General features: G+C 45.3%; 1 protein-coding gene across 1 annotated transcript; it reads right to left on the reverse strand.

Moving 5' to 3' along the window:
* Nucleotides 1-18401: 18401 nt before the first annotated feature.
* Nucleotides 18402-25761, reverse strand: LOC129325300 (cystatin-like). Its single transcript, XM_054972971.1, has 3 exons — nt 25525-25761; nt 22935-23063; nt 18402-18970 (listed from the first exon to the last, which is right to left on the reverse strand). Exons 1-3 carry the CDS (start codon nt 25759-25761, stop codon nt 18881-18883), a joined length of 456 nt encoding a protein of 151 aa, XP_054828946.1. The 3' UTR covers nt 18402-18880.
* Between the last annotated feature and the right edge of the window lie 1397 nt (nt 25762-27158).

Here is a 27158-nt window from a genome sequence, read left to right on the forward strand (position 1 = left end):
ATCCCTTCTTTTTAAGAGTCAGGGTAATTAGAACAAGAGGTACCATGATGGTGTGAGGGCCAAGTTGAGAAATGCCACTGGAGGCTACAAGGTTCCTAAATGGGATACGTCTTACCCAGGACTTTCACAGCATCTGCTTCCCTTACCTCGACCCTTAGGTTTGCGTTCTCAAATGGCCTGAAGTATACGTCACTGTTCTTATGATGGTGTTCCAGGGCAATTTGCTGAAGATGTTGTGGCCAATGAGTCCAAGGTAAGGACACCTCTTTCTTTCTCCATTCTCTTTCTGATGCTTCATTTTTTTCCAGTCTTTCATCTGATGTCAGCTCCCACTCTTCTGGCACTGACACTGGCTCTTCTGGTGCTGGTTCCAACTCTGTTGGCTCTGGTTCTTCTGGCACTGGCTCCTCTGGTTCTTCTGGCCCTGGCTGCTCCGGCTCTTCTGGCACTGACACCGGCTCTTCTGGTGCTGGTTCCAACTCTGTTGGCTCTGGTTCTTCTGGCACTGGCTCCTCTGGTTCTTCTGGCCCTGGCTGCTCCGGCTCTTCTGGCACTGACACCGGCTCTTCTGGTGCTGGTTCCAACTCTGTTGGCTCTGGTTCTTCTGGCACTGGCTCCTCTGGTTCTTCTGGCCCTGGCACTGGCTCCTCTGGTTCTTCTAAAGAAGGTAGCTCTGCAGCATCTGAGTCTCCGAAGACTGGCTGGCTCAGTAGCAGAGCCCACCCAAGGAGCAGCTGCCAGCACACCCGGGAACCCAGCATAGTGGCAGGGAAAGGGATTATGGCCCGGCTGGAGGTAGAACAACTGCTGATATAGGACCCCAGAGGCCACGCCCCCAGGTGACTTCCCTCACCTGCTGGAAGAATCCCAGCTCTTTCAAGACACTCCCACCTGGCAGTGACATCAGGAAGGAAGTCAAGTTCTGCAACCCAGCATGCGCTTGTGACTTGGAAGACAATCATTGTATGCTCCATTGCAATAAATACCTTTCCTATGGCCCAGATTTCTTTCAGCTAGGCATGTCCACAGCTTTCTGTGGACATACAGTCTTCAAAGATCTGGCACTCCAATCCCCTGTTATTCATCAAGATGGGGCTGAATCTAGAAGCCAGGTATCTATTTTTGGAAAGGAACGGAGCAAAAAAAAATCCCTGCCCTCTCCTGCTTAACACTGCTAGGAGTTTTATTCTCATCCTTCCTTAAGAGGAAAGGATTTGCCATCTCTCTCTTGCTTCAGCCTCCCACATTTAGGGTTGCCAGGTGGCCGGTTTTCCCCCAGACCGTCTGTTTTTTATTGTACTGTCCAGGGGAAATGCAGTTAAAATACAGGACATATAAACATCTGGTATTTTTGTATGAGAGGGAGGAGAGGCTGGCTACTGGCATGCAGGAGCTGGGAGCTGGTGGCAGTACCAGAAGACCTTCCTGTGCTGCCTCTGCCTCCTCCTCTCTGTTTCCAACCTTCCCAGCCACCTGTGCACTTGGGGAAGTGGCCAACCAGCCAGCCTGCTCATGCAGCTGCCTGCCCGCCAGCGATGACATCACTTGCAGAAGTGATGTCATTGTGCTGGAGTCGGGAGCGCATGCGCGAAGGCAAAGAGTGAGTGCAGGGGCCCCATTCATTTTGTGGGGAGGGCATCTGGCAACTCTACCAGCTTTTGGGACACCCTCTAAGGCCTGACTTAAAACTGATGCTGGTGGGACAAAATCACTTATTGCCCATACCCAGCCAAAACTGTCTTGCAGCCTCTGCAGCCCATGCAGCCTCTGCAGCCCAGGCATCATAAACAGGACAGCGATCTGTGGCTTGTGCTGGCATGCTCATGGAGCATGCAAAGCTGCTTTGCACAGGTTGCAGCCCAATTTAAATGAAATTCTGGGGCTGTGTAAAGACGGACAGGTTAGTTACATTCTTGTAGCCTTGACATGTCATGTCATTCAAATCAGACCCTGAGACCCAGTCTGCACATGCAGGTTGAGAGGGAAGTGAGTAGAGAGAATGGACTGTACCACTTCAGACTGCAAATGAGGACCGCCTGTTTGTTAACATTCTCACATATGAAAAATTCTGCAAGCAGAAAGCTAGCACGTTAGGGGCTGTAACTTTTACCCATCTTGTGATAAATTTGTACGTGCAAAGAGGATGTGCAAGATGCTAACTCCTACCTACAACATGAATTGGTATAGTTCTACTCTTTCCACCTCGGCATGCTCCAGAGTTTAGCTGTTCTGCCCACCCACAGCCAGGAGCTTTGACTTTTGAAAGCATATACCCTGAAAATCTTGATCTCTAAGGTGCCACTGGACTCAACCCCCAACCCACTGCAAGGTGCCAGTACTCAGTATCAGAGAGCACCGTCACAAAAAAAAAAGCCTTGGTTCTTGCTGTGAACATCACTTGGACCGGATTAAGACCTCCTGAGGCCCTAAGCAATGTCAAGTTTAAAATGTTGTATCATTACTACACAAAAAAGGCAAGTTCGTAATCTTTAGTATTTTATTTTTCTGTTTAGAGGTGTCATGTAATTTGAGGGCCTAATCTGTAGTTTACTTAGCTTGTGCATAAATCAAGCTCTGAACAGCCTCTTCTGTCCCTGGGCTTTAGGTGACCTCCCTCCCAAAGTAGCTGCAAAGGCCCTCAAGATAAGAGATTATAAATGACATGGGATATTAAACACTATCAAAAAAACAACAACCAAGGACAACAGAAGCCCTTATCTGCAGCTCGTCCAAGTGCAAAATATATCAACCACCTCCACGTAGTTTCAAGATGCTTTTAAACAGTGAACAAGAAGTTCCGATTCTGAAGAGGGCGATTCATGAGGGTTTTCATTGGCAAGAGCTGATGTGGGCGCATTGTTCAAGCATAGATCAGCACCACCCGGTTTACAAACATCCCTAGAGCCAAGCAAAAGTTCAGGTGATCTCAAAAGAGGGACCAGCTTTGGTTTATGCCCTAACAAACTGCGCCTTGTCATCTTTTGCTGTGGCGTGAGTCGTTGTAAAGGTTACCGAATCTGAAAGATAAAGAAACATCTCTTTTCAATTTTAAATCTTTGAGCTAGTCCTTCTCTTTCAACATTCATATTATTTCATCTCACTAGTGTGGGGAAGGTTCAATTTAATTTAAATATTCTTTCTGCAATTAGAACAAGTCAGTTTTTTTAAAATGGTTTTGGCTAAGCCAAATAAATGATTTCCACTTCCCTTTGGAGGAAGGGGGAGTAGTTTGAAGTGCGTTTTGGAAATCTTTTTTTGTGAGGTGTCAATAAATTCATTCTTATGAATAATGGTTGTTAAAACATATTCCAGGGATGCTTCCACGTGGAGGTTTTTGCTGCATTTGGAGTGTCTAACTACAGTCATTTTCGTCAAAGTTTCTATATTACATTGGCTGTTCTTCTGTGGTTTCCCTATCCTGACTTGAAATTGCGCTTGATATGTTCTTTTCTGCCAGAACACTTTACTTTTAAGTGTATTGCAGCACCATGGATGGAAATACACGCTACCAAGTACCTAGGGACGCTCAAGTGAACCTCATTTCACGTGTCTCCCCTCCAACTTTTCATGCACTTTGCTTACACAGTCACACTTCAATTTGCTCTGCGTGAATATGTCCTATATCAGTTCCTCTTCAACAGCTAAAAGTATCCCCGTTTCCCCCACATCCATTCATTGAAATGCAGATCTTGACACTTTTTCACACCTAAAAGAAATGCAAATTGGCAAGTCAAAGAAGCCTGCAGTACTTGGTGCTGAATTGGTGCTTTGTCCTCTGGATACACTTGCAGATGCAATCACACAAAGAGAGGTCCATGCAGCACGCACATGTGCCAAGCAAGAACAGCCTGCACATGAATTGAGAACTACACATAAAATCCTGCACTTGAGCATCCACAACGTGTATTTCCACTCCATGTGGAAGGCTCTGTGTGCGTAAAATTATTTCCTGCTCACTTTTGTCCCACTTGTGGGTGCCGTTTTCCTTGTGTGCCCAAGGGTGCCACTGAAGAATCATTTTTTAAAATTCGGCTACAGCAATATAGTGGCATAAAAAGATGGTGCCATTTTTAAAATACTATTACTTGGTGCAAATCTCTGCTTTTCTCTTTCCATTTTGAGAGCAGGACGATACAAGGCTACTAGCATTCAGAGTAAGGCTACTAGCATTCATAGGGTCTTCTGGAGGGAACAGGACACTCTGAATCTGTTTGCAATACGGGGGGAGCAAAATGTGCAGGATGGTCTATAGAGCTCCCATCAAAACACTGATGACTTTGAAAAGATCTTGAAGCCAATGCCTAGCTGTACACACAACCGGTCAGCAGTATACCAAAGTGAAAGCTGGAATATAAGTGGGTGGTTGCCCACAAGTTCCTCTACATTCTCTGTGGGGACGCCAGCGTCAAGCCAAAGCGGGTGGCATGCACTCTCCAATTCCGGAACAGTCTGCTGCCATCCAAGTACAGTACGAGAGAGAATCGTCCCAGGTGAGAACTTTTTTCTCTTTAACCTCAAAGGAGTCACTGGGGCAATTTCCTCTATATCCTGTTCAAAGAGAGGTGGAAAAAAGTTGAGCAACAGTTGTGGCTTTTCCATGCAGATTATTTGCCCTTAGGTTCTGTGCTCTTGGGAAGCAGTTTTTTTCACACTTCCCCACAGTGTTGTGGTGGGTTTCTCTCTGCTTTTGTCTAATCTTTCCCATACCTGTTTGGCGGCAATGTTTTGGGAATGAACACAGCAAAGCTGGGATGGCTGCAGGGCGGCCATTTTTCTTTCCCCAGTCCTCACAGTGGCCGTTCCTCAACATGCGCCACTGGGGCAGGGGGAACTTTTAATTTTTTTTAAATAGTAACTGACATGTTGATGAACTAATGTAATGGTATCTCAATGTGTTAATTGCAAATTTAAAAAATCCTCAAAAATGACCACAGCAGAGTCCTGGTAAGAGAAAATAAGGGGAAGCTGGCCAGGAAAACTGGTGTACTGTATCAGCAGCTGCAGCAACACGGGAAAGTATCAGCGTGTGGAAAAGGCCTCTCTGCAGGTAAAAGGTTTGGGGGGGGTACTTTTTGCTTGCTGGTCTAGGCTTGCTCTTGTTCCATTGCACCACAAGACTAGAGGCTCTTGAGCTGGAAAGAAAACAGCAAGATAACGACAAATATCTGTTGAGCTGAAATCTTTATTAATGATTACTGAATCAGTATTATTGGCTAGGGAGTATTATCACTAGCAGGGCCGGCGCCAGTGTTTCTGGCGCCTGAGGCCAGGGGGCAGCTTCAGATCTGTTCCTGCCCACATGTGCGTGCACCCGGACTGCAGGGCGGTGGGCGGCTGGGTGGAACACTGCCGCCGCTGGTGTGCACTCCCAGCCAGGCACAGTGGGTGGCTGAGGAGGCACGCGTGCGTCCTCCCAGCCCTCCTGCTCCGTTACCCTGTGTGCCACCCTGGACGCCTGTCGTGCCTGGCCTGCGGCTGCTGCTCCCAGCCGGGGGTGCATGCTGGCAGCGGCGGCAGCGTGGGAGGGCTGGGAGGCTGCAGTAGCTGCAGGCAACAAAAGACAAAATGGGCTCACTGGGTGAGGACAAGGAAATACACAACCAAAAAAACCCAAGTGACAAGAAAGTCTGGAATTAACAAACGTATCTAGTGAAATTTACTTAATGAGTAACCTGCAAAATAGCTTCAAATAATTTCAAATAATTTCAAATAATATGCAAGTAAACAGGGCTCATAAATGAGAAATATAATGTGAAGAACAAGAGCCAACAATAGTACATGTGCACAATGGCAGGGTCAAAATAAAGTCTATTGCACAATAAATCCAAGTGGTGGTTGTATGTTCCAGTGGTAATGAAGGGCAGGGTTCTTCCACAACCACATAAGGGCTGGGTCTCCTCCTCTGCACTACGGGTTTCAGCCAGCAGGATTTCCAATACCCGTTTTGTTGGTCACCTCATCAGGCTAATATTCCAACTGGATAGTCATCACACAGTTCATTTTCCTACTTGACCCAAATCTTCATCAAACAATCAATCAACAATGTAGTAAAGGGCATGGCAGGCGGCCGGGGCGGCGCATGGGTGGCTTCTCATCCCTCCTGCTCAGCCGCCCGTGCACTGCTGCCGCCAGCTTTGCAGCATGCACACTCGCCCCCTTCGCCCCCTGGAGGCAGTTGCCAGACCAGCCTCAATGGAGGCGCCAGCCCTGATCACTAGGGAGATGAGAGTGCTGCAAAAAATGCAGCCTGGAAGATGGCTTCATACCTAGATATGGCCGACCTGGCCACCTGGATCCATGGTAACATCAAAACTTAACTATTGTAATGTACTATACATTGGTCACCCATCTAAGTTAACTAGGAGGCTCCAATTGGTGCAAAATGCTGCAGCTCGACTGTTAGCAGGAGCTGTGGGACTACCTCCCTCCCTATGTCCCTCCACGGCAGTTTCGCTCATCTGAACAGGGTCTCTTACAGGAGCCAGCCTGCACATGGGCAAAAGCAACAGCAGCCCATACATGGGCTTTCTCTCTGGTGGCCCCTACCCTGTGGAATGGCCTGCCTGAATTGGTCAGGAGAGCACCCATTCTCTTGGCTTTTCACAAACAATGCAAAACCAAATTATTCAAAAAGACTTTTTACTCAAATAGGAGGGAAGTATTGTAGGGAGGGGGTCTCAGATGCTTTGCTAATAAGTTAAGGAGGGGCCATAGACTTCACCGTTATGTTGTCTTGCATATTATCTGTTGCTTAGAATATGTACTCCTATATATTACCTGTGCTTCATGTTATCTAATGTCAGTCCTAGAATCGATTATGTTATTTTTCAGCAATTCTTCAACTTTGTATTGGATCATTGCTAATGCTATATCTTTGTAAAATCCTACGATATTGTTTATGGAAATGTCTTGTTCCACCTAGACTGGCTCCCAATTTGCTTCCAGGCCCAGTTCGAGGTGCTGGTATTGGCCTTTAAAGCCCTTTATGGCTTGGGCCAGCATACCTTAAGGACCACCACCTACTCCCATAAAACATATGCATCTGCTCAGCTCATCTTCAGAGGCCCTGCTTTGGTTGCCTCCACCATTTGAGGTTAGACAGGAGGCAACCTGAGAAAGGGCCGTCTGGATTGTGGTGCTGAAAGTTTGGAACGCCATCCAAGAATGATTCATCTGTCTCCCTCTGTCATTGTCTTCTGTAAGTAAATGAAGACTTTTCTGTTTTGTTTGCATGCTCCCAGTAAACTCTCATTGGCCCTTCTCCCTGTTTGTATCTGTATGTCTGTATGTTTTTATTTCACTGTTTATATATAGGAGCAATCATATATTATATATATGAACCACCCTTCTGGACATCACACAATGGTATTGGTCCCCAGCAGCCACCCTACAAGAATTGTGAAGCCATACTTGCATCATGAGACTTTGGGGTTGGGTGTTGATTAGGGTTGCCAGCCTCCAGGTAGTGCCTGGAGATCTTCTGGAATTACAGCTGGTCTCCAGCCCACAGAGATCAGTTCACCTGGAGAAAATGTCTACTTTTGGGGGTGGACTCTATGGAATTATGCCATGTCAAGGTCCTTTCCTTCCCCAAACCCCACTTTCTCTAGGTTTCTCCAGGTTTTACCCCCGCCCCCCCCCCCGCCCCCCAGATCTCCAGGATTTCCCAACTTGGAGCTGACAACCCTACATGGCTCCTGCCAATGTGTTTTTTGGTGTCCGCTCTTTCCTTCCCGTTCTCCAAAGCAAAGAAGCAATCCTGGATTGCCTCTGCCTCCTTGCTGTAGGAGATGCTTCAGAAGAGCTCAGAACAAGGCCTCACCTTTACGTCTCCAAGGAGCACCAGAAACAGTTATTTCTGTTAGAGGAGGGGCTGCAGTTGGAACCCTTCTGTGTTTTGTGATTGAACCCTATTTCCATGGCACCCATTACCTGCGCCCCAAACTCCAGATGTGCCACAGGTTCAACAGGATTTTGGACCTCCTGGTCAAGGAAAGAGACATCTGCCTATATACTCAGAGATTCTGCCTGGGGGAGGGAGGTGAATCTTTAAGGACTGCAATGCTGATAACTGACATAAATACTTTAACATGGTATATTGTGTCTTCCTCCCAGGCAAAAGCTGGGACAAAATGAAAGCAGTGATATTCTAAGGGCAGAAATCAGAAAAGATAGCCTGGCTGTGATAAACAGGGACAGCTGGAACACATGGTTTTGTACTACAGAATAGACCCAAATGCCCAGTTATTACCCATGCCCCCCCAAAACTCTAAATAGCAGTTTTCTTCAGAAATTTTAGGTTTTTTAAACATATAAACCAAATCTGCATTGTTCTTTGATATCTGTGGTACTTATAGTAGCAAAAATGGTGACTGTGATTTATATTGGTTTATTGATTTGAATTCTTGCGCACCACCATTCTTTACTTCACAGTAAAAACAGATTAGAAAGAATGAATACACTCTATACAGAGTTATCCCAGCCCATTGAAACCAATGGATTTAGACTGCAGTAACTCTCCCTAGAATTGCACTGTTCCACAGGGCAGAAAGCAAAACCATTCAAATTAAGTTAAAGGATAAGCCTGCAGACAGCAAAGTTTGATAACTCCAGATAGGTTTTGATTGTATTTTGGAAAGACAGTGGTGGCATCAATGTCCATTTCCCAATAATCTGAACCTTGATCTTGTTCTCTCATCATTTTTCATCCTGTCTTTGATACAAAGTTGTGCAAGCTTGTAGTTTTAATTTTCTGTCTTTTAAAAATAATAATAATATAAAAGATGATGCTTAAGCAAACTAATTTTATTTTTCTATTTCAAAGAAAGTAGATGTCACTCAAGAAATGAGATAGGTAAGAAATCAGCGATTCAGCAGATTTTGGGATGAGGAGTGGGACATGGTAGAAGGAAGGGGGCAAATGAAGCAGATGTTTTTCTACTCTGCTCCCCCCTCCCTAACCATTGGACATCATGATCTGAAGATGAAGCAGGGTCTTCAGTAGCTCTTCTTATCCAAATGAAGTGGTTTGCATTTTTCATCGATAGGCATCATCGGAGGCCACTGTCTACTCCTTTCATCATCAAACATTGTGAAGCTGCATTCCTGTATTTGAAAAGCAAGGGGTGAGGACAAGAAGGACAAACAAAACATGGTGTGAGACTGTGATCCTGCGGTGCTGCTGGGTTTTGCTAAGGATAAGCTGCCTATATGCTTATAGGCAGGGCTTTTTTTTTCTGGGAAAAGAGGTGGTGGAACTCAGAGCCAAGCTACAAGTGACGCCTGACACAGGTTGGACACTTGTCAGCTTCCCTCAAGTTTTGATGGGAAATGTAGGCATCCTGGTCTTGTAGCTATAATGGAGAGCCAAGCTGTAAAACCAGCGTGCCTACATTTCCCATCAGTTAGGACAGCCTCTTCTTGTGATTGTAACTCCTGGGCATGAATGTTTTAAATTTAAATAGATAGCACTCATACAGCCAGTTTGATGTAATGATTGGGCTCGTTTGGAGCAGACAGTCCTTGGGTTGAATCCCCTCTTTGACTGTAAATAGGGTTGCCAGCCCCCAGGTAGTGGCTGGAGATCTCCTGGAATTACATCTGGTCTCCAGGCCACAGAGATTAGTTCACCTAGAGAAAATGGCTACTTTGGGGAGTGGACTATGGAATTATGCCATGCCAAGGTCCTTTCCCTCCCCAAACCCCACTTTCTCCAGGTTTCACCCCACCAGATCTCCAGGAATTTCCCAACATGGAGCTGGCAACCCTAGCTGTAAAGCTCAGTGGATAACCTGGAGCTAGCTGCTTTCTCTCAGGGCCAAACTAGATGTTACTTTTTTGCACAGGTATGCATGGGTTTTCTCATGTTCCCTGCAGCGACACAGTGTCCAACCTGTGTCAGGTGTCACTTGTAGCTTGTTATTGGGAAGGGTATACATGATTTCTGTGCCAAAGTACTTGGTTCAATCTTCTACATTTCCAATTAATAGCATATTTAAATAGCATTAGATGAACCTGTATCTCCTAAAGCTCCTGATGCTTGTGTGTGTGTGTGTTAAGGTATGCAGGTCAGCATCATAACATAAGAAAACCATAGAGGGCCTGTTACACAATGGCTAATTGGCAGAACGTACACTTGGACTGCTCACTGGCTGACAAAGACATCTATCATCTATTAAAAGCAATGCCGGGAGCTTCTCACCTGTTCAGAATTCTTCAGGGTCTCACAGTTTTTTTGAAATTGTCTATAATGATATCTGTGTAACATATAAATGTCGGGATACATCAGTTCGGGATGCATCTGTTCTAGCTCTGGGTCCTTCGTGCAGTTGGTTTTCTCCAACACCATCTTGAGGTATATCATTGACCCAATTGCTTTCTGGAAACAAAGAACAAGAGATTTTTCCAACTTGGGCTGGTTGCCTCAGCCATTTATGCCCTGGAGGTAGAGTAGTGGTGTGTGGGGGGGTGAGGTTTTGCCTTAATCCTGGCCTTAATCTGAGCTCTGCTGCATAGTCCCAGTAAGGGTTCAAGCCTTGAGCAAGCAAATGTCTCTAAGCACATGGAGTGTGCCTTCTTTCCAACTGAAGAGGAACTACACTCAGACATTAAACACCCAGCGAGTGGATTCCCATGTTTCACCCCCATCTGTTCCCTTTAGAAGTCAAACATTGCCTTTACTTTGTTGGCCACCCTGGACTTCCCCTTGCTCTATGAGGACCAAGCTACAAGTGACGAATGACACTTGAATGGCAAGTGAACAGACTGTGTATTCCTCCCTGTTCACTTGCCATTCATTTGCTCTCCACTGTGGAGCGCAAGTGAATGGCAAGTGAACAGGGAGGAATACATGTGAGTCTGTTCACTTGCCAGGCAAGTGTCATTCGTCACTTGTAGCTTGGCCCTCAGACTCTTGGCTTTCTGAGATTTCTCCTTCCATACAGAGGGGGAAGCAAGAGTTCTATTCTCCAGAATTGCGCAATCAGAAAACCAGACTCAAATGGTGTAAAACTATGTAAAACTTCTTCTTTAAAATGCATTTGGGGTTTGAGCCTGCAAAGCAGCATGCAGGGCATCAAAAGTAATGGGCACATACAAGAAACGGGGTAGGAGATGCATAGAAGGAAACTGGGGGGCAGTCGCCTATGCCATACCTACAACACCTGCTCTCCCCAGAGATCGCACTGGCATAACAACACTTTGCCATTATGAGGACTAAACACCTTTTAAAAAAGACTTTGCGGGACTCTGGATGTAGGAGTTATTTTCAGGATGATATGGATCAGGTTAAAAAAAAACCTGTATGGACTGGTTATCACTTCTTTTTCAAGGGTCAGGGTAAACAGCCATGATCGTGTAAAGGGCAAGCTGAGAATGGCCAATGAATGCCACCATTTCCTAAATAGGAAACAGCTCCTGATCTGGGGCTCTTACAGCACCAGCTTCCCTTACCTTGGTTTTTAGTTTTGAATTCCCATATAGCTTGAAGTACTCGTTTCTTTTCTTATTATAGTGGCCCACGGCAATTTGCTGTAAATATTGTAACCAAGGGCTACAGGGCCTCTCCTTCTCATGCTCTAACCATTCTCTTTCTGCTCGCTCCATTTCCTCCAGTTCTTCCTCTGGTGGGGGCTCCTTCTCCAGCTCTTCAGGCACTGACACTGTTTCTTCTGACGATGACATTGGCTCCTCCGTCTCTTCTGGCTCTATCTTCTCTGTCTCTTCTGGCACCAACTCCTCCGGCTCTTCTGGCCCTGTCTTCTCTGGCTCTTCTGGTACTGACTCCTCCGTCTCTTCCGGCACCAGCTTCTCTGGGTCTTCTAAAGAAGGCTGCTCGGCAGCATCCGAGTCTCCAAAGACTGGCTGGCCCAGAAGCAGAGCCCACCCAAGGAGCAGCTGCCAGCACACCCGGGAACTCAGCATGGTGGCAAGGGAAGGGACTCCAAGATTGCCTGACTGGAGGTAGAACACCTGGGGATATAGGTCCGAAGAAGCCCTGCCCCCTGGGGCCTCCACCCCCTCGCCAGGAGAATCCTGCTTCCTGCAAAACATGCCCACATGGCAGTGATCCAACACCACAGCATGCGCTTATAACTTGGAAGATAATCTTTTATGCTTCCTCAAATACCTCTTGCATCCCTCAGATCACTTTCAGCTTGGCGTGTTGGGAATTGCGTCACCTTTTGCAATTCCCCCACATTTTCTCTTTGACAGCAGCTGCTCGTAATTAATGTGGCATCCACCTAAGGGTAGATCTTTCCATTAACCCAAACACATGAAGCTGCTTTATGTGTCATCCTACTCAGACTGGCAGCATCTCTCCGGGGTCCCAGGTGGAGGTCTTTCACACAATCCTTTTAACTACAGATACGAGAGATTGAACCTGGGGCTTTCTGCCTGCAAAGTGCCCCCCTGGCAGGACTGTTGCTGAGATCCCAAATCTCAAAAGATTTATGTTACCAAACTATTAAAAATTGAAAGTTTACATAATGTACATTATTCTGATGAGGAAAACCTGAAGCTGCTTTGGGCTGAATCAGACCATTGGTCCATCAAGGTCATTATTGTCTACTCTGACTGGCAGCTGCTCTCTAAGGTCTCAGGTAGATATCTATCACATCAGCATCTACCCAAGTGTAGTTTGGTAATAACTTTTTCCAACATTTTCTTTCTTTTGTACAGAATGCATTGAAGGAGAACCCAGGCTCTTCTTGGTAACCCTGAGGAACACAGGTGAGGAGGTAGGGTTGCCAGCCCTACGATGGGAAATTTCTGGAGATTTGGGGAGTGGAGCATGGAGAGGGTGGGGTTTGGGGAGGGGAGGGACCTCGGTGCGGCATAAAGTCCACCCTCCAGAGCTGCCATTTTCTCCAAGGGAACTGGTCTCTGTGGCCTGAAGATCAGTTGGAATTCTGGGAGATCTCCAGCTACCACCTGGAGGCTGAAAACCCAAGGAGGAGGGGCATTACACACACACACACAAATTTTCCTTGGGTCATCATCACACTGCAAATGAGCTGCACATCTATAGTTTTGGCCCCTGGTTGAATAAAAACATTTGTACCTGTAGATTTTCCCCAACTGGGCCAAAAGCAGCTTTGAAGGAACAGTGATTTTCAGCTAGAAAAAAGTAGCTCTTTTATTTATTTACTTCTTTGGTCACCTGAGGCCCTGTCTGCTCATGCAGAGTGAAGTGGAAATAAGTTGATAGAATGGACTGTAGCACTTCAGACTGCAAGTGAGGATCACATTTGTGAATGTTCTCCTGCATTAAAAATGCTTGTTTGTTTGTTTGTTTAAGCATCTCTGGCCTGCTTCCCCCCTTCCCAGGACTCAGTTTATACAGAAGCACAAATATGTATTGCAAACAACAAAAATATGCAGTAGTGCCCTAACATCCTAGTCTGCCCATTCAATGCTGAGATCTGTCATATCACCTCTTACACAGCTAAAGAGCCAAGACTGTGCCCACACCCAGGCTTAAACACCCATAGAAGGAAGGGAGAGAGATGCTAAGAGCATCTGGCAGACATGTTCCCATGATGCCCCTTTCCACTATGCAAGCAGAAAGCTAGCACATCAAGGGCTAAAACATTCCTCCCTCTTTTTATAGATATTTAGCTGCAGATCCAGAGGAGTTAGCCGTGTTAGTCTGTAGTAGCAAAATCAAAAAGAGTCCAGTAGCACCTTAAAGACTAACTGATTTTATTGTAGCATAAGCTTTCGAGAATCACGTTCTCTTCGTCAGATGCATGGAGGGCAGAAGGAAACTGGCCAAATATAGAGGAGGAGAGAGGGGGGAAGGGGGGAAGGAGGAGAGGGGGGGATGTAAATAACGCCTTTGATATGGAGATGCATAAAGCTCCTTTTGGTGTGGAGATCAGTTTGCTTGTGTAAAGGTTCAAAGGAGTTTGCCGTGTTAGTCTGTAGTAGCAAAATCAAAGAGTTCAGCAGCACTGCAGCACAAGCCCTCGATAACCACAGTCCTCCCCGCCAGATGCAGAGAAATTTTTTTTTACATGGGAAGGCATTCTAAAAATAATAAATATATATATACACACACATTAAAGAAGAATATGAATTTGGGATTTTCCCACCTCATTCTGCTCTGTATGTAGACCAGGCTGAAATTAGGTGCTCAACCCTCCCACACCCTGTCCTCTGTTGGAGGCTGGTCATTGCTGCCAACAGCACACAGCTTCTTCTGTCCTGGGCCTGAGGTGACCTCCCTTCCAAGGTAGCTCCAAAGGCCCTCAAGATAAGAGATTATGAATGACATGGGATGTTAAGCACTATTTAAAAAAACAACAACCAAGGACAACAGAAACCCTCATCTGCAGCTCATCCAAGTGCAAATTACATCAAGATACTTTTAAACAATGAACAAGAAGTTCCGATTCTGAAGAGGGCGATTCATGAGGGTTTTCATTGGCAAGAGCTGATGAGGGCGCATTGTTCAAGCATAGCAGCAGCACCTGGTTTACAAACATCCCAAGAGCCAAGCAAAAGTTCAGGTGATCTCAAAAGAGGGACCAGCTTTGGTTTATGCCCTAACAAACTGCGCCTTGTCATCTTTTGGTGCGGTGTGAGCCGTTGTAAAGGTCACCAAATCTGAGAGGTGATTAAGTTTGGATGGTTTGGCAAATGGGGGTACTTTGGAACACTGTGTTAGGAGGTATCAATAAATCCATCATGGGTAATAATTTTTTAAACATAGGGGTCGAATCCACATTCACCCATTACCCGCATGTTTCTCAGATATCTTCCGTTTGCCTCCAATCTGCAATTTTTTCCTCTTCGTTCACATTCCTGCTTCCAATCCGTCTTTCTAGCGCGTCCGTCCGGTCACACGGCCGCTCGAAAACCGCTTTTTTGGGCAGGACCTTTTTTCCCCGTGCATTTTTTTTATTTTTTTGAGCGCACTTTTCTGTTATTTCGATCTTGCCTTATAAAGAAACATCATTGAAGATAATGATGCCTCTCTTTCCCCCACTGACAGCACTGATGGCTCTCTCCCGTTTCTTTTTTGGAAATTTGGAAGCATGTGGGAAGCTTTCGTGGGCATTTCCTATGCAGGACAGTTCAGTGCCTGAATTTTACTGAAGTTTCACTTCCTTGGAGTGTCATTATTTCAATATTTCATAATTTCGATATTACAGTAATATAAAATAAAAAAAATAAAAAGCAGTTAAAAAGGAAGTTTCACGAGTCCGTTCTGAGGATGAATTCACCCCAAAACGATTTTTCAAACTACCAGATTTGATTCAGAAACAGCATAATCAATAAATCCAATGCTATGAAGTCAAAAACAGTCTTTTGCAGACTACGGAGCACTTGCAAGTTGAATCAGCCAGTAGGAACTCTCGGAACGGCCGGAGAGACAGGAAGGGGGGTGGTTTTTAAAAAAACCGCGTAAATTGCGCATTGGCCCGTTCACGGCCACCGTGAAACTCCCGTTGAAAACCTGTGACCACATATTCAGGAGAAATGCGAATGAAATGTGTCTGTTTAATGAGGTAATGTGACCGGCACTCGGGATTGCGTGGGGAATGCGGGGAACATGCGACTTAGAATGAGAGCAGAACCACAAGTGACAAAAGGCACAGATTGGACACTTGCCAGCTTCCCTCAAGTTTTGATGGGAAATGTAGGCATCCTGGTCTCGCAGCTTCGCTCTCTGACTGCTGTCCAATGGACTTTTCAACTGTCACTTGTCCAACATTTCGCCAAGCTGCCTACATTTCCCATCAAAACTTGAGGGAAGCTGGCAAGTGTCCAATCTGTGCCTTTTGTCACTTGTGGTTCTGCTCTGAGTAATGTGGATTTGACCTTAGAATGAGTAATGTGGATTTGACCAGGGTCACCAACCTCCAGGTGGGGCATTGAGATTTCTTAGAATAACAAGTGATTCCCAGACAACCGAGATCAGTTTCTCTGGAGAAAATGGCTGTTTCGAAGAATGCGTCCACCGAACTCTCTCCCCTCCCCAGACCTGGCCCTCATGACCCCCCCCCAATCATTATATTTCTTCTTAAAAAACCGATTATATATATCAGGCCGAACATTCTCCTAATGCAACAGACTTCCTAGAAAAATGGTCCCCCTTTTTTGAGTAATTACAATTAATAACATTCAACCACCTTTAAGCTCCTATCAATCATTTAGAAGTTTATAAGGTATTCTAGAAAACAAATTAATATTATAGTGGATAGCATGACTAGAGAAAGTAGACATTATGAACAGTAATATTGTAAATAGTTGTAAGTTGTTTTGTGTGTTTTAAAAATTTGAAAATTTGTAAAAAATATTCTGTATCTTGTATCTTATAATTTTTTTTAAAAAAATGATCCACCCCCAAAACTCCAGGAATTCCCCAACCCGGAGTTGGCAACTCTAATATACATCCCAGTTTCTGGGGTATCTTGTATCATTAGATTTAATATGGCAGGTGGGGGTGGGGAATGGGGAAGATCCTGTTGACTTGCTGGTAGCAAACCAGGCCTATCCGGACTGCTGTTTTTTCCTCCTCCCCCTGCAGATATTTAGCCTGGGTGGGGCCAGAGGCGTGGGGCCTCGGTTGCTAAAGGATGCTTTGGCCCTTTGGCTCTTAATATGTGTCCAGGCACCTGTAAGAGTCAGCTTGGCAGACTGGGCAAGTCCAGACTTGTTTTACTTTCTTTGCTTTATTAAAATTTGGAATTTTCTTGTTTTCTGTGAGCCTCTTTGGCCTTCAGGGAGGAACGTGACTTAAAATGCATGCATACTTAAATAAAGCTAGATGGGAATAATATAGAACCACACCAAATCAATGAAAAATCTGTTTATAGTTTTGTCAACCTCCGGGGGGGGGGCGGGGCTGGAGTTCTCCCAAAATTATAACTGATCTCCAGGCTACAGAGATCAATTTCTCTGGTTCAAATCTCCACTGTGTCATGGAGCTCACTGGGTGACTTTGGGCCAGTCATTCAGCCCAGCCTACCTCACAGGGTTGTAGACTAGGGTTCATGATGCTTGCTGAGAGCAAAAAAAGGTGCACCTTTAAATAATTTATTCCAGCTGAAAGTGAAAGTCCCCCCCCCCCCCGCTGGGGGTTTGGGGGGTTGCCCAGCACCCTTCCAACTCCAACCAAGAGCCCCTTTTAGGTCACCATCCCCTCTGATAATCACTTCCAGTTCTGCTAGCAATCCTCCTGGAATCTCATCTAAGTCATTTGAGGGCTTGCGCTGTTTTCAGTAATTGTACCTTTGACAGGAACGTGTCTTTTCTTCAGCTTCATAAAACAGAGAGGCAAGATAAGAGCAGCGGTTAGAGCATCAGGTCTCAAACTGCGGGTTGCAGGTTGTGTGGGAGGCCAGGAAGGAGAAGGTGGGGCAGAACCAGCAGGGAAGAGGCAGCTCTGGGAGGCTCAATGACAGATGTGCCCAACAATGCTATATATTTATAAATACTAAACATGCAAAATAATATATACACTTGTTCAGCATTAACCAATGTGAGATTCTTGCATTTTGTGTTGTGTGTGGGAGGAAGTGACAAAGTTATTTCGCAAACAGGCTCTGAATTCGAGAGGTGGACTTGGACTGCGGAGAACTGAGTTTGCAACCCAACCACCCCCTCACTTGCTGAGTGAGCGTGAGTCAATCGGACAGAGACAGCCTCATCAGCTACAGGAGATTTTTAGCAGGATAAAATGGGATTACTCCCATGAGCTCTGTGAAGGAATATCACCCTTTAAGGCCCAAACTAGATGTAAAAAGAGAAAAGCTGCTAAAAAGGCTATTTATGAAAATCGTATTACTGCTGCAGCATGAAGGATTTACCCCACGCCCCTTATTCTAAAGCAACCAGTCTAAGCTGTGATTAGACCTGGAAAAGGAAAAAAAGCACACTCTCCATGCTAGCCTCCCCCCCCAAACCAGTGTATGTGGGGTTCAGCTTATTCAAAATCATGCAGTGAAGATAGTTTACAATCTCCCCACTGATGCTCACCTTCTAGTCCAACACAATAATTTCCTTTATTTAATAACATCTACATAAGAGTCACTGACACACTTCCTTGTGTCACATTTAAGTTTTGTCCTAAATAAAGAGAATAACATACCCCATAAAAACTCAGATCTGTTAACAACATAGGAAGCAATTTTTGGAAATACAATTTGGGCACCCTTGAGCATGTACATAGTTTTTTTCTGCAAGTGGCATGAGAGAGAAGGAGGCAGTTAATTGATTCAATATGCATGCATATTCCTCTCTATAGTGATAGGCACCGATAAACCCCACACACCCACTGATTCTCTCTTTGAACAGGGAGCAAACCAGGGCACCCCTCTCCCCCCAGATATAGGAATAGGAAGAAAATATGTATGTCCTTTACTAACACTGCACAGATAGTATACAGAAAGTACTGGGCTATTTTGTTGTGAACAATAAAACAGCACCCTTGCACATTTTATTCCACGTTTGACCGTATTGAATTACACACTGTAATCTGCCTTGAGTCTCAGTGAGAAAGGCAAACTATAAATAATGTAAATGAATAAATAAACATTCAAGGTTCTGGTGGGTACACAAAGAGGAGCAGTTGCAGAATTAACCTCTTGACAGATGTGAGGAAGATAAAGCCACAATCTGTTTTTGCATCTCGAGCCGTGGTCCACGAAAGCTTATGCTGGAAGTAAATTGTGTTGGTGGCACCTTAAAGACTACGAGAGGAACATCATGTTTGGCTTCCGTGTGATCAACTAGCAGGCAAAACTCCAGACCCTGTCTTCTCATCTCCGCCAGGTGAATTCTGGAGGCAGTAACGGAGGGCAGGCAGCTTGGCCTAACTGCCAAGAATTCAGTGGCACAGGCTCTTCTCACTAGCAGTCAGGTGTGCGACTCAAGAATGAGTGGGTTCGCAGCTCATATGTGTCAAACGGGTGTCACTTAGCCAAGAACGAGTCCAGATCTGAAATTTGCAGATTTCTTTCTAGAAAAGAGGGAGAAAAATGATCCACATTTTTAAGAGGCAGAGGAAAGAACTCCACCCTGATTACATTAACTGGAAAGACTGGCATGTACCTTACCAGTTTCTATAAAATCTCCTCAAATAAATTTGGAGAAGTGGTATGCAAACATTATATATCCATCTTAATTATATAGTTATTTCAAATTCATGGATGGCATTTGACCTCCATCCCACACCCCACCCACGATTTCAAGAATTCTCCTGTCTATTCAAAGCTCAAACATAGCTTCACTATCTTCTTGTCTTAGCAGTTCCTTACCCATCTTCTTCTGCCCCCTTAATGTCTGTACAGAGCCAAGCTACAAGTGACACCTTATACAGGTTGGACACTTGTCAGTTTACCTCATGTTTTGATGGGAAATGTAGGCATCCTGGTTTTATAGTTTGGCTCCTATTTACAGCTGTAAGACCAGGATACCTACATTTCCCATCAAAACATGAGGGAAGCTGACAAGTGTCCAACCTTGTCAGACATCACTTGTAGCTTGGCTCCCAATCCAGGCTCTGGGCAAATCTCCAGGTCACATAGGTAGGCCTGTCACCAACCCAGCTTCTGTTCCTGCCAATAGCACACGTTCCTTTCTGTTTGCAGGCCACCTGTGACCTCTTACAAGATGATAATACATCATGTTCTACCAAAAAGAATGACCCAGGTCAACAGAGGACATCAAGTGCAGCTCATCTGGTTATTATCCACACTCTGGCCACTATTGGGTTAGAGTACTACAACACGCTCTGTGTGGGGCTGTCTTGGAAGGCTGTTTGGAAACCTAAAGTTCTTCAAAAGGTTACAAGTGAGGCTGCCAGCAGCTATGGATTATAAACAGCATATCACTCCTTAAAAGTCTGCGATGGCCGCTTTTTTGTTTCCAATCCCAATTTAAGATGCTGGCTCGTATCTATAAAGCCCATAATGGTTTGGGATCTGTTGGGAGTTTTTGAAGAGATAGTTGAGCCTGTATGAACCTAACCAAATATTAAGATCTTATTTGGAGGCTCTGTTTTGTTATATCACACCCTTTCGGAGAGAGGTGGCCATGAAAGATAGGCTTATCTGCTGCACTGGCCCTTTATGAAACTCCTGCCCCCTACAGTTCTACCCGAGGTCTCATCTATTGGTCTTTTTACACCAAGCCAAAGCCTTTTTCATAAACCCAGGTATGTGGAACCTAATTCTTCTGGGCGGCATCCTAGGTTTTGTATGCTGTTTTAGTCACCAATGGTTTTATGATTCAGTTTTAGTGTCATGCCTTTTTATGCTGTGTAGTGTTAATTTTTCATTTGTTTTGTAGCTTTTTGTAAACTTTCTGATCATGAATCACTTCTGACAGGTTTTGTTTTCCCGAGATGAAGGTCGCCTTTATCAGTAGCATCAAAAAACCAGCAGAATCAAGCTTTCTACACAGGTAGGATAAACTTTGCAAGAACCGAGCTTTAAAAACCTCCTTCCCACATTCAATGGAGGGAAGGGTTTCCTTTCCTTTAGTGATGCATCTCTTGAAAATTCAGAGTTGGGTGGGTCATTTAACCTGCCAGCCCTCATCAAATGCTTGTCTTGGCTCATTCATACACATTCAAACTATTACTGGTTGCCTTGGGCCACCTAGAGGAAACACTGGGGATTGAAACTTGCAGTTTCTGTATGCAGAACCTGTGCTCGACCATTTATACATTTATTTTGTCATCAAGTTGCAGCCAACTTAAAGCACAACCCGTTTTCAAGGCAAGAGATATTCAGAGGTGGTTTACCATTATCTTCTGCTGTGTAGCAACTCTGGATTTCCTTGGTGGTCTCCCATCCCAGTACTAACTGGGACTAACCCTGCTGTGCTTCTGATGAGATCAGGCTAGCTGAGGCTATCCAGATCAGGGGTAAAGTATGCCATCAAGTCACAACTAATGGTGACCCATCGTAGGGTTTTCAAGGCACGAGATGAACAGAAGTGGCTTGCCATTACCTTCCTCTGCATAGTGACCCTGGTCTTCCTTGATGGTCTCCAATCCAAGTACTAACCATAGCCAACCCTGTTTAGCTTCTGAGCTCTGAAAAGACCAGGCTAGTCTGGGCTACTTAAGCTGCTTACCATTGAACCATGGCTCATTCAGCTATCTTATGCTGAATCAGAACATTAGTCCATTCAGTTGGGTTCATTTAGGGAAAGAAAATTCTTTCCTAACACTGCCAGACAAAACCGTTTCCTTGGCTAATCAGGTGACTAAACCTGGGGCCTTCCGCATGCAAAGCACATGACCCATCACATACAAGAGGAACATGTCCAGCTGATGATGCAACTGCCAAGCTGTTACATCTTAGCATTCTTGATAATTAATCAAGTAAGCACTTTACAGGATAAACATCAGATGCCAGGAATACTGGGTTGTAGCCTACTACTTTGTTCAGCTAAGCCAAAGGAAGAAATTTAGCTGTGCAGAATAGTATACAATCTAGTATCATTAAAATAGGTTATCTGACAGCTGAAATAGGTATAAATTTGTTCGTACTTTAGATGATAGAAATAATGGCAGTTTTGGCTATGACAGAAACCAGGTTCATTGTCCCCATATAAGGCCCTGAAATATGGTGAGTGGAGAGCTTCCATCTCTCTGCTTGGTATCAGAAGATACCATAAAATGGGATTATGTATTACAAGAACTCATCAGTACGGCAGACACCCATCTGTTAAAAACAGAAAACTTTGATACTTACATTTAGCTCTTAAAAAAATAGACTAACAGGTGCATCATAGCACCATGAACTGGAAAAGAACAAATGTTACTGTTTACTCAGGCTTTTCATTAAGGGTTGATATTTTAACACTATTTTATAGTGTGCATTTGGTCTGAAAGCTGTCTAGATATCCTGGATTATCCTGAGCTCACTGGTGTTTAGGTGCTAAGTAGGGTTGGCTACAGTTAGTCCTTGGATGGGAGACCACCAAGGAAGACTTGGGTTCCTATGTGGAGAAAGGGAATGGCAAATCACCTCTTGCCTGCAATGCCCTGTGATAGGGGCTGCCCGGAGCCAGTTGGCAACTTGACAGCACGTTCTTCTTCTCATCATCTTTTTCTTCAGTCTGAAAACTCTCTAAATTCAGTTTAAGCTGTCCAGTGATCTGTGTTTTTATGCTCTGCCTCAGTTTTTAATGCTGGTTTTAATTAACAACTTTTGATGTTTCATTATGTCTTATTTTGTCAGCTGCCTCAGGCATAAAAATTCTATAAATAAATACAGAAACAGCAGCTCACTGTTATCAGAACTGCTGATCGTCAGCAAAGGACTGCTGAATAACCCATTTTAGAAAGCAGGTCAGGATCTAAACCAAGCCTGTGAATTCCTGGGAATTAAGTTCTGAACACAAAATTCTCAGAGCATGTCTAGTCAGCAGGATGGAGACACATGCAGGGGACGCGAGGACTTTGTAGTGTATAGTTATGCCCCCAGAACCCAATTCCCAAGGCAAATCTGAACCTAGCGTCACCCTGGATTCTCACTCACCTTCCCAAAGCCAATATGTATGCAGGCATTTTAAATGGGCCACGGTCACAGAGCACTAATTTCAGGAAGTCTTGCACTTTTGGTAGAGATAAAATATTTCGGTAGCCAGAATGAATACAGGCTGGGGGGAGGCATGATTCAAGATCTCAGGATGGTAGCCAAAAACATTTGATGACTTCTCATTAAGATATGCCTGCCCTGCAAATTTAAATCAGGCACCCCCAAGGCACCCTGAGAATGGCAGGGTCTAGGGATCTCTAACAGAAAGGGACATGTTTGCCTGGGTCCTTTCCACGGAAGAAAAGGAAGGGCGGCAGAGCCATAGCTGGAGAGTCAAGGGCTTTCCAGACAGGAGAAAGATCTGATTGTCACTGAGCAAAGCCAGTCCTCTAAATGAGAAAGGCTCCCGTCCAATTGTCACCTTCTCACCTGCTGCTCTGCCTTTGGGGGCAATGGGCATCGCTCCAGGTCCGCTGGCATCAGTTGTGCCCTCTCATTCTTTTCACACGTTGTGTTCACCAGCTCGATTGTCAGATAATACAAACTACCTGCCACCATCTGGAAAGAAGAAATATATTATTTCTCACTGTGCTTTCATATATAGCATCACCACTATATTTGGCATTCTGCAGACTAACACAGGCATAAAGACACGCAAGTCCTAGTCCTGAGGTCCTTACAAAAGGAAGGGGGCAGAGAAAGGGGGGCAGTGTCACTTGCAAGAATTGCATATGGATGCATTCCAAAGGCACCGCATGGCTGCTTAGCGAGCCAGTGTGGTGTAGCAGTTAACTAGGACCTGAGAGACCCAGGTTTGAATCCCATGGAGACCCTCCAGGTGACCTTGGCCAGTCAATCACACACACTCAGCCTAACTTACTTCACAGTGTTGGTGTGGGGATAAAATGAAGGTGAGGAGAACAATATAAGCCGGGTATAAAGGATGCAGGTAGGCAGATGTTTAACTCAATACTTCACTGCAGACATTAATGAACCCCATATTTCTTACCTGGTCTCACAACTGGTCTATTCCCAGACATCCCCTTCTTGCTATAGGGTTTCTGTTGAGACAGCAGCTTGGTATTAAGTTAACACTTTGACAACCAGAAGGATTTTAACAAAATTTCCCGGGCTACAGCTACTTTGGTCCTCCAGGGCATGAACTGCTGGCTTTTCCCAAGAGACTCACCATGCCTTCTTATTTATTTACTTACTTACTTATATACTTTCGATTTCTATTCCGCCCTCCCCGACTAGCAGGATCAGGGCGGATTACACTCTGCAAAACAACACACTAAAACCTTACATTTTACAATTTTAAAACAACCATATAAAACAGTGCAATATAAATATTTTAAAAGGTACAAAAAAGCAATGCCTATAAACAGGTTCTTACTAAGGTGCTATCTAGCTGGCATGACTACTAGCTATGAATTTACCACGATTAAATACTTTGCTAAGTTCATTACATTCTCTCTCTCTCTCTCTCTCTCTCTCTCTCTCTCTCTCTCTCACACACACACACACACACACACACACACACGTCCACCCTCCCAAATTTCAGCGACACTGTCAATTCCAGTTTTTGTCTATTAATTTTTTCCCATTCCTCCTCCAAAAAGTTTGGGGTGGCATTCAAGGATCTCCTCACCTTGCTGTATCCCCCCTCCAACATTCTGAGATAGGTGAGGCTGAGAGAAAGACTAACTAGTCAAAGATCACCCAGTGAACTTCATGGCAGAGTAGGGATTAGGGTTGCAAAGTAGTGATTAGGGTCCCACCAGGTGTCCCTTTAATATCAATTTGATCAGCAAGCAATTGCAAGGTGATGTTATTTAACATCATGCCATGAAACGCCTCAGTGTCCCATTTCCACTCATTCAGTGTCTATTAAAGGGACTTCTCCCCCATCCAGATGGCAACCTTAGTAGGGATTTGAACTCAGGTCTCCTAGCTCCTTTTATCTACAAGACCCCCTTTTCCGCTATACCCCATCACAACAACTGCACTCATCTGATCAGGGCCTTCTGCAGGTGCTACCCTGCAAACAGCAAGCTCAGTAACTGCCCCTACGTGCATTTTTTTTGAGGTGGCCCCACTTTGTGGACAGCCTGCCGGAGGAGGTCAGGAAGGTTCCCACATTAGTCATCTGAATTGGAGTCCAGTGGCTCCTTAGAGACCAACCTCAGAGACCAACAAGATTTTTCAGCATATGAGCTTTCAAGAGTCAGAGCTCCCTTCTTTCTGACTCTTGAAAGATTATATGGTGAAAATCTTGTTGGTCTCTAATAGGGTTGCCAACACCAGGGTGGGAAATTCCTGGAGATTTGGGGGGGGTGGAGCCTGGAGAGGGCAGGGTTTGGGGAGGGGAGAGACCTCAACATGGTATAATACCATAGAGTCCACCCTCCAAAGCAGCCATTTTCTCCAGAGGAACTGATCTCTGTAGCCTGGAGATGAACTGTAATTCTGGGAGACCTCCAGCAATCACCTGGTGGCTGGCAACTCTAGTCGCTAAAGGGCCCCTGGACTCAAATCTTGCTGTTCTACTGCAGACCAACATGGCTACCCATCTACGCTTGTCATCTCCCTCCAAATTTCTTCCCACACAGTGCTGTGTGTGCGCCACAGGCACTGCCCTCACATTTACTTATTCATACCCAAAAGTAATTCTGGACTGCATGGAACATGACTCGAGCCGCACCCTCAAGCACATGCAGAGTGCATTTCCTTCCCCACTGAGAAATAACAGCGCCATCTCCACCAACACCAGGCAGTCCTGAGAAGGCTCCCCCGGCTAAGCTGCTTTCGACGAGTTCACACTGATGCCTGAACCCTCCTGCACCTGTTTGCTAGAAATTAAGCCCCGCCGCATCTGGGGGGCAGCAGTGGGGTTCGGAAATGCCTTGCAAGGGGGCTCTGTGGAAGCCCGCAAGAGCCTGAAAACGACTTCGAGACGGACCCCGGAGGCAGGACCTGCCCACCCCCTTTTCCCGTCTCCCCCTGCCCGAACTCCCACCTGGTGAGACGCCAACAGCACCCGCAGCGCCCGGCTGTAAAAGGACTTGGCGCTGGCCTCGTTGTAAGCCTTCACAGCGAACGCCACCGCAACCTGCACGTCTGGAGCGGAGACGGGAAGGCGCACCAGCCGCCCGGGTACGTCTCTCGCCTGGCCCGTGGCCGCCAGCAGCAGCAGCAGCGAGAGGGCAAGGAGGCGCGCCCCGCGCTCGGAGGAGCCCCGCAACGCGACCGCCATGGCTGAGAACGGGCGAGGGAGGACCCCCGCCCAGCCCGGGGCCAGGCCACGCCCAGAGACTGCCGTGACGCGGGAAAGCGTGAACCGGGCAGAGAACGTGGCTCGCTTTTGCTCGCTACGGTCTGAGATGGTATTTTAAACAATGTTGTAACCCGCCCTGAGCCCGTTGCGGGAACGGCGGGTTAGAAATCATTTAATAAATTAAATAAGCTGAATCCTGCTGCCTGATCTTTTAATTAACATTTGCTAAGCGAACCTATTACTAGTGATTTACTGATGAGTTGGAGAGCTGTTGATACATAGTGGTTGGGTTGTGAATCAGCGTTCTGCTGGTTCAAATATCACTATTGCCATGAGCTTAGCAGGTGGCCTTGGGTAAGCCTCCGCCCCAGCTGACCTATTATATTAGCTCTTAACAACGATTTACGGATTTGTATCATTAGCTTTGATCATTACATCCAGAGGAGTTAGCCGTGTTAGTCTATAGTAACAAAATAGAAAAGAGTCCAGTAGTACCTTTAAAACTAATCAACTTTACTGTAGCATAAGCTTTTGAGAACCACATCTGACGGAGAACTGTGGTTCTCGAAAGCTTATGCTACAGTAAAGTTGGTTAGTCTTAAAGGTGCTACTGGACTTTTTTCTATTTTGATAATTACAACAGCCCGTCATGGTAGGCCAGTAATATTTTACTATTTTGCCCTGGAGCGTGGCTTGCACTGATGAGATTTGAACCAGGGACTTTCCAGATCATAGCTTATGCTCTTAGCCACAATGCTGTGTTGCTGCAATTCTAGTGATCTTTAAGTACCATTTCTGAGACACACTTTTTTGTCATTTAATCTTTGCCAATGGCTAGCTACTACTCTAAAATTTGTATTTGTGGAAGGATGCGAGATTGTTTACTGTCGTTAGTTTTATATTGTTATGCTTTGCTCCCTCCCCTTTCTTTGCAGACTTGAGCTTTAGTAGAGAACAGACATATTTGAAATAGAAGAACAGCTGTCAATCAGAGAACAAACAGCAGTGGGTAACAAACAGCAGTAGCAGCATCTTTCCTGCTGCTGCCAGAATTATCCTCTGCCAGCTGGCAGGAGGTGGAGAACAGCCCAACCTCTGCCATTTGGAATACTGTGTACTGTGTGCAAGTTCTGGTCACCATACCTTGAAAAGGACATTGCAGAGCTGGGTAAAGTACAGAAATGGGCCACCAAGATGATAAACGGGTGGGAACACCTTTCCTATGAGAAAAGTCTGAAAAGTCTGGGGCTTTTCAGTTTATAAAAGAGTCTACTAAGGGGGAGCATGCTAGAGGTTTATAAAATTATCCATGGGACAAACCATTTGGACAGAGAGGCCTTTCCTCCCTCTCTGAAAATACTAAAACTTGAGGGCAT

Source organism: Eublepharis macularius, chromosome 1 (assembly GCF_028583425.1).
Source record: "Eublepharis macularius isolate TG4126 chromosome 1, MPM_Emac_v1.0, whole genome shotgun sequence".
In the NCBI taxonomy this organism is placed as follows: Eukaryota; Metazoa; Chordata; class Lepidosauria; order Squamata; family Eublepharidae; genus Eublepharis; species Eublepharis macularius.